Below are 7,632 nucleotides of genomic sequence, written 5' to 3'. Positions count from 1 at the left end.
GGGGGAGGGCAAGGGAAAGGAGAAGGGGAAGGGGAAGGGGAGGAAGAAGGGATGAGTAGTGAGTACTGAATACAGTGTGATACTGATGATGGTGATGGGATGATGGGTTTGGAGGTCAGGAATTTATCGGTTCAATGAACAGCCGCTTTGCTTTGAAGGAGCTTTTTAAATGAAAGTCTTCATTGTGAGTGATGGGTGGATGGTACGGGTTCCTAGGAAGGAAAGGCCTGGGAGACTCGAGCGGGCAACCAACCCACCACCAATTGATGATTGCTGAGAACCAATGTGCACTACAGGCTGGAATCCCGGCGCTAGGTGTCACAGTCGATGAGGTACGTTAATCATGCAAAGTTCTTTCATAATGGGCATGGAATAGAAGAGTGACAGTAACGGTGATAGCAACTTGTTTGATATGCGTCCATGTGAGCCCATAATGTACACCGAGAAAGCACCATATTGAATGGAGTCCCAATTTTCATGTTTCCCGTAAATGCAATTTCGAGGGAGATCGCCATCAGCCCTAGCTAAGCTTGATCAACTATGCTATCTGCATCACCCAGCGCCGCCTCTTGCAAGCGAGTTGTCAGAATCCACCCGCTAAACCCTAGTAATTGGTCGCAGCGTTGCTCTGACCCTGATAATAGTTGGTCGATGCTGCGTGTGCCGTCTGTCCATGCGGTTGTCCATAGCCAGGCTGACCATACTTGGGCTCTGGAACACCACCGACCATGGTGGTATCGGTGAAACCTGTCTCGTGGCTTGGTCTGCCGTAACCGGTTGTGCCTGGAGCAGTTGCCAACTCAGCATCTCGTGTAGCACGCTTGTTGCGGTTACGCTTCCAGAATGGCGTCTTGCCGGGGCCAGAGGTGTAGTTGTTGGATGGGGAAGGGCCGTAGCGCTTTTCTTTCTTGTGGTTGCGGATCATCAGGAACTGTAGGATGGCAGACAGGATGAAGAGGAGTCTGCAAATGTTGATCAGTGATGTTGTAAATCTTAGATCTATCGAATTTTTACTCACATAGCAAAGATCGAGACGGCGAAAACTGCAGTGTTGAGTCTGCATGCAGTGCCGAGTCTGGGTGAAGCTCCGGAATCCGAGGGGCCATTGCCCAAGGGCGTGTCGACATTAGCGGAACAGCCTCTCGCTCCTCCTCTGCTGAAATATGCGATGGCGGCAAAACAGCCAATAAAGCAGATGTCAAGGAAGATGGCGAGATAGCCAAGGAATGCCACTCCAGCGAAGCAGAGTGTCAAGAGAACAGCGAATGCGGTGTAGATGATGGCAGCTCCAGACATGCCAGTAACAGCTCGGACATAGGTAGCGACAGGAAGATCGCGTTGGGCGAGGATTGCGAGGAAGTATGCGAAGACACCACAGGCGACGATAGCACAACATAGTTGCAGTGCGCGGATAAGTGTCTGCGAGATGCGCAGCAAGGCGCCCCCGATGGCCATCTTGAAGAATGATCACTAGGACGGAGCGAGGTGCAAGATGAAGACAGTCGATCTCGTCGCGAGCGTAGAGTGTATTTCTGAGATGAATGCCGATGGCTAGCACAGGAAGTGAGGAATCAGTGTAACTTGTAGTTATCCAAAAACCAGAATCAGGTGGTGGAAGTCGGATCCGGTGACGTTGACGTTGATGGTGTGGCTTGTACATCAGCACTTCAACCCTAAATTGTGGGGGCAGCAGTAGTAGCACAACCAAGAAAACTTAGGTGCCATGGCCTGCGCCGTGCCTTGGAATAGCCCAAATCTTGGGGGGTACCAAGGCCTTGGAGCTTGGATGATTCCAATTAAACGTGTCTTGGTTGTGGCTGAGAAAGAGCTCGGGCCGTGCTATGACGCACAGTGAACTTAAGTTACTAGTACTAGTACTAGTTAGTAGTAGAATCTCTGCGTGGACCTTGGCATCAAAACTCGATCGAGATCATTTTCTTCTATTTCCTTGTTTGATCTGCTATTTCCCATCGAACCATCAGAGCTGGCAAGACTTGCATACCGCTATTCGTTCCCGAGCCAGTCATCTTCCTTTTGGTCAATATCCCCCCTCCCAGAGAGCCTTGAGTCCCTGGTGGAGCACTCTATTGTGAGGTAGAGGCTCCAATATCAACCAGTATTTTGACATGATTATCCTTGTCATTGATGAGGGCATTGAAACCCTTCTCTTCAACTTCATCCAACTTGATCTTCCTTGTAATCATCGCTTCAGGAGTCAATTTTCCTATCCTTGTCAGCGGCCATTCCATATTCTATGCAAATCACTTACCTGTGCTGATTGCATCAATGACCAGCTCAAAATCACCTAGTGCATAACATGCAGTCCCAATATATGCCCTTTCTCGGAAGACAAGCTGATTAATGTTCAGTGTTGCTCTCTTCTCCCATACCGCGATGTTGACCAGCGTTCCACGTGCTTTGATTACAAGCATCGCACTGTCAACGCCAACCTGAACACCAGCCGCATCAAATGCGATTTCTACCCCTTCACCGTGGGTCAACTTGGTGACCTCGGCCACAACGTCGTCTTTGGTTGGATCGATCACATGGTGAGCGCCAAATTCTTTGGCATATTGCCTTCGTCGAGGGGATATTTCCGATAAAATGATACTATCACATCCTCGTGCTTTCAGCACTTGGACAACAGCGAGACCTATCGGACCTCCACCAAGGACAAGCACCCGATCGCCTGGCTTATATGGCGAGATAGATAGGGCATGCCATGCCACAGCTAAAGGTTCCACTAAAGCTCCAACTTCCAGGCTAATATTATCCGGCAACTTCTTGACTGAATCTTGAGGCAGCACAATATGCTCGCTCATCCCACCACCCCATCCGCTAAGACCAACGAAACCATTCTTGTCACAGCAGTTGACTAGACCGCGTCTGCAAGAGAGGCATTCACCATCATAGATTGTGGGTTGAACACAGACTCGGTCACCAGCTTTGAAACCCTGCACTTCGTCCCCAACCTCTTCGACTATGCCGGAGAATTCGTGGCCGAGAGCAAGCGGCAGGGTCTCGTTGGTGATAGGATGCGGTGTGTCTTTGGGGATCAGGTTTGCTCCGCCAAGGTACTCATGGAGATCTGTGCCGCAGATGCCGCAAAATGCGGGCTTGATCTATAAAGAATCACTGTTAAGATTGATGGGCTAGTGGCATTAATAACAATTTGCCTCGATATTTTCTAAGCGGCAGCTATGCACAGAACCATGAAAGTTCTACAGACCTTGATCTGTCCTCGTCCACATTCTGGCTCTTCCACCTCTTCTAGCCTGATATCTTTCTGTCCGTGGAACCGTACAGCTTTCATCTTCATGCAAAGGTCGCTACGCAGCCGCAGAGAAAGTTGTGGAGGGAACTCTCTGGCTGATACGAATGTTGGTCCAAAGGAATCGAAATACCGCTTACTTTGTTGAACCAAACGACAGACTTGGTGACCCGGTTGTTGCACTTGCGAACATGTGAGGCAATTGGAAAGCTCTTCCGAACCCTTGACGACCTCGTACTACGTATATTTGCCAGCGAGTGCTCGGTTTGCAAATGTGGTGAGTGCGGGGATGGGACAGAGAGCCCCCTCACCATGAGGGGTACGCATATATCCTACGTAGTATGCACTACTGAACAACAGTGGCCATTCGCGGTTTTGGAGGCCCACATCTCTTCCCAAAAGATGGTCGTCTACTGCATTGTGGTGTTCTGCAAGTGTTAGACCCTGAAGATCAAAGATCCTCAAGGTTTAAGCTGAAGCTACTCATAAACCAAGAATGACATGGAAACATTAGGCTGCCAGGCAAGTCATTCGGCCTTGAGGAACTTGAGGGTGGTCATGGGCGAAAGATGGTTATCCATGATGCTAGCGGTGAGATAAAGTGCCTTCTGAAGCATGAGTCAGCTGAACTGGATGCCACCAATCGAACATCGAGTTAAGAAACCTTCTTCTGGGATGATGTTGGCATAAGGGTGGTAATAAGAGGCTATTCTAACCTAAGAGGACACTTTAGAAGATGTCTAAGAGAGGGTGTCCTTGGAGAACGTTGTAAAAGGCGAGGGGACCCCTAGAAAGATGTCCCAAGAGTGTCTTAGGAGGGTGCTGTAAGAGGATATCTCAAGAAGATGATGCTCCAGAAGCGTGTCCCAAAAGGATATCCTGTGAGAGCCCCTTCAGAAGATTATTACTTATTATATGAAGTTGTTGTGACATTTTACAGTATAGTTAGCTGGCATAGATCTGCTCGTTTTGATATTTGATATTTGACTTTGCTTACTTACCAATATCATCACCCTGACCTTGACTATCCTGAAGTCCAGATTAAATATCAAACATCACTCGGCTACCATTGGCTTCTCAAGTAAGTAATGACCAGCGTACTTGACCTGGCGTCCCGCAGTAAATAAGAAGGCTCTATTGGTCTCCTACCTTCGGGAAACATCTTCCTTCCATACGATAGATGAGTGGATCTGTCGGTACGAATGCTGCATGACCTTAGCCTCTACCTACGCATTGTTCGTATGACTGGGAAATACACGAATGCCTGCTCAAGTACAATAGCAGGAACCTCTGCGTCGTCAAATTCTTCTCTACCTTAAGACTGGACTGCGGCCACAATGTCACTCGAAACGCTGTCTACGATATCTCCTACCACCAACTCTGCTGTTATCACCCGTCAAGCTCTCCCTCCACAGGAGATTGAACGTCTTCCAGCTATCGGTCAGGAAGCATTTGCGTCGTATCGCAAATCCCATCCTACCCTTGGAAGCCGGCAAGAAGTGGTGGCCAAAGCATTAGATCTATTATCACGAAGGAAAGATGTATTGGCTAAGGAATTGACGGAGCAAATGGGCAGGCCAATAGCGTACACAGGGATTGAGATTGATACAACCGTCAAGCGAGGCCAGTACTTGAACAGAATAGCCGGGGAGGTATTGTCAGAGGATGTACCGGGAGATCCGGAAAAAGGGTTCAGGAGGTTCATCAGAAGAGAACCAGTCGGTGTCGTGCTGATTATCTTTGCGTGGAACGTCAGTTGCCCTTGGCTTCTTCTTTCTGTCCATGTCCATGCTGACCACGTCTTTAGTATCCCTATCTTATTCTTATCAACTCCCTTCTTCCCGCCCTTCTTGCTGGCAATACTGTAATTCTCAAACCTTCACCACAAACCCCTACTATCGTTGAACACATGTCAGAAATCTTCACCGAAGCCGGTCTCCCCAAGAACGTACTGCAGTACTTTCATTGCGGTTCTCCATCTCATGTTGAATTGATAGTCCGCTCCCCACAAATCAATCACATCTGCTTCACAGGCTCGGTTGCAGGTGGCCTCGCTGTCCAAAAAGCAGCGGCGGACCGAATCGTCAATGTCGGTCTCGAACTTGGCGGCAAAGACCCGGCATACGTCCGACCAGATGTCGAACCCCATTGGGCGGCCTCAGAAATAATTGATGGCGCAATCTTCAACTCGGGTCAATCCTGTTGCGCCATTGAGCGAGTCTACGTCCATAACGACATCTATGAACCCTTTATTAACGCCTGCAAAGCCACTCTCTCCAAATACAAAGTCGGCGATCCCATGGACAAATCCACCCAAATCGGCCCGGTCATCTCAACTCGTGCAAAAGAAACAATCCGCTCCCAGATCGATGAAGCCCTAAAAGCGGGTGCCAAAGACGAAACCCCCCCAAACTCCTCATTCGAGAACCTACCCCAACAAGGAAACTTCATCAAACCCACCCTCCTCACTCACGTCAACCACTCAATGTCCATCATGCAGGATGAGACTTTTGGCCCCGTCATCCCCATCATGTCCGTCCCCTCCGACACTGCCGCCGTCAAATACATGAATGATTCTCAGTTCGGACTGACCGCGTCGATATGGACCAAAGATGTAGGTGTAGGAGAGGAGTTGGCGGGAAAAGTGGAGGCCGGCACGGTGTTTGTCAATAGATCGGATTTTCCGAGTCCCGATCTGGCGTGGACGGGTTGGAAGGATAGCGGCAAAGGGGTCACGTTGAGTCGGTTTGGCTTTGAGCAGTTTGTCAAGCTTAAGAGCTTTCACTTAAAGGATTATCCAGGGAGGTGACGAAGGGGAAGAGTGCGGCTGCAACAAAGTGGGGGGATGATGGGGACAGGCTTTGGATTTTATGAGGGTATGAAATGATCTCCGGATCGGCTTATTACGCGGCATAAGTCAGGGATAACGGTGCAAAGGAGGTCGTCACCCACAGCTCCTGGTAGCAGCAGACTGAACAGTGGGCGTAAAGGGAGAGGATGTACAATCCATGGATTCTGTTTCAGCAAGGTCCGTTGCCGATTATATCTTACGACACTGATGCACACCGAGCGAGCCAAAAAAGTTGGCCAAATAGAAACAAATCGGCGCCTCAATAGGGCTATCAGCGAAACATATATACTGCCTTTCTGGTAGAGAGGTCGTCGTCTCATCAAAAATAGTGAAGCTATCGCAGCATATCTCATTTTCCCCTTCCCCCATTATTAGAAAACCCCCCACCCCGGTGAACAACACCAAACCCATCGCCAGACCGGACCTCGTCGTTGTTTTCTCCATCTTCTGATAGCATAGCTTAATAATACCTCCCAAAATAAGTAACTGAGAAGTGACAAGCGACACATCTCGCATCGAGGCGAAACTGGGAGCGAAAGCCTGAGCCTGAGCAGATTCGCATAGAAAGAAGGAAGCGAGTGAAGAAAAGATTTTCTGATTTGAGGTTGGAAGTTTTGGGAACCTAATGAAATAAATAAAAATACTTGAATGCATATATACACGACACATAAATCGCCGCTTCGCCTCTCACCCCTGGGGCCTGCCGTGGTAGATATCTCGACCTCAGTGATTCACATCAAATAAATTCTACCTGGATTGTACATATGTACATTCTGTACAATTGTGTCATGGGGTTTATTTCCGGTGCTGATTTGACCACGCCTAGCCCTTCCTCATCAAATTCCTCTCTTCTCCTGTGTTGCAAATCCCGACCCGACGCGGATGAGTTGGGTGAAGAAGGTGAGAAGGATTGCCCATCCCCGCCTGGTCTCCTACTACTTTTCCATCCTATCCGCCCTGACCTCACCGATCTGGAGGGGGGGGGAAGAAGCTAAGACGAGGAAGAATAGGGTTCATAAACTTTTTTTCTCATCTATCCTGAAACCACATCTGGCCAGGTTTTAAAAAATTGGGGCTCGAGCTCCCCTTGCGGCCCTGAAAAATGATGAAATGACGAACCCGTTGAGTGGAGGGGAATGTGATGAGGAGGCGGGGTGATACTGGCCACATTCCAATTCAAGGAGGAGGTGTCAGACGCGAAAGAAAAAAAGGTGACGTGACCCAGGTACGCGGTTCGAGCAAGTCGGGTTTTGAGTTTCGTGTAACTAACAACGCGGATGGAGGAGATTTGTGGTACACAGGGACGGCCTTTGACGATGACGATGATGGTTGTTGATGAAGAAGAAGAGTTGTCGCTGTCCTTCCGGGGCATATACGGGGTGGTCTTGGCATCCCTTGCTCGAGGGCTGGTATGGTGTGAGGGCGGGAAGCTGGTGAAGCACATAAGAAAAAGAGCGTTGCACGCGTAATTTGATCTGCGGAAATTGAGCAACGGACGGCCACGTGGGAA

At 49.2% G+C, this 7,632-nt stretch overlaps 3 protein-coding genes across 3 annotated transcripts; 1 reads left to right on the top strand and 2 right to left on the bottom strand.

The window, feature by feature from the left end:
* Positions 1-604: 604 nt before the first annotated feature.
* EPUS_02740 (uncharacterized protein) lies at positions 605-1,455 on the bottom strand (the record flags this gene model as incomplete). Its single annotated transcript, XM_007807868.1, has 2 exons — positions 605-962; positions 1,019-1,455. 2 exons carry the CDS (start codon positions 1,453-1,455, stop codon positions 605-607), a joined length of 795 nt encoding a protein of 264 aa, XP_007806059.1.
* Positions 1,456-2,084: 629 nt separating this feature from the next.
* EPUS_02739 (uncharacterized protein) lies at positions 2,085-3,313 on the bottom strand (the record flags this gene model as incomplete). Its single annotated transcript, XM_007807867.1, has 3 exons — positions 2,085-2,224; positions 2,270-3,122; positions 3,230-3,313. 3 exons carry the CDS (start codon positions 3,311-3,313, stop codon positions 2,085-2,087), a joined length of 1,077 nt encoding a protein of 358 aa, XP_007806058.1.
* A 1,295-nt stretch (positions 3,314-4,608) lies between these two features.
* EPUS_02738 (uncharacterized protein) lies at positions 4,609-6,080 on the top strand (the record flags this gene model as incomplete). The annotated part of the gene is made up of 2 exons (XM_007807866.1): positions 4,609-5,022; positions 5,079-6,080. 2 exons carry the CDS (start codon positions 4,609-4,611, stop codon positions 6,078-6,080), a joined length of 1,416 nt encoding a protein of 471 aa, XP_007806057.1.
* Between the last annotated feature and the right edge of the window lie 1,552 nt (positions 6,081-7,632).

Source organism: Endocarpon pusillum (genome assembly GCF_000464535.1).
Source record: "Endocarpon pusillum Z07020 unplaced genomic scaffold scaffold7306, whole genome shotgun sequence".
NCBI lineage: Eukaryota > Fungi > Ascomycota > Eurotiomycetes > Verrucariales > Verrucariaceae > Endocarpon > Endocarpon pusillum.
Note: the sequence above shows the minus strand (reverse complement) of the source record. Positions and strands in the feature narration are given on the sequence as shown.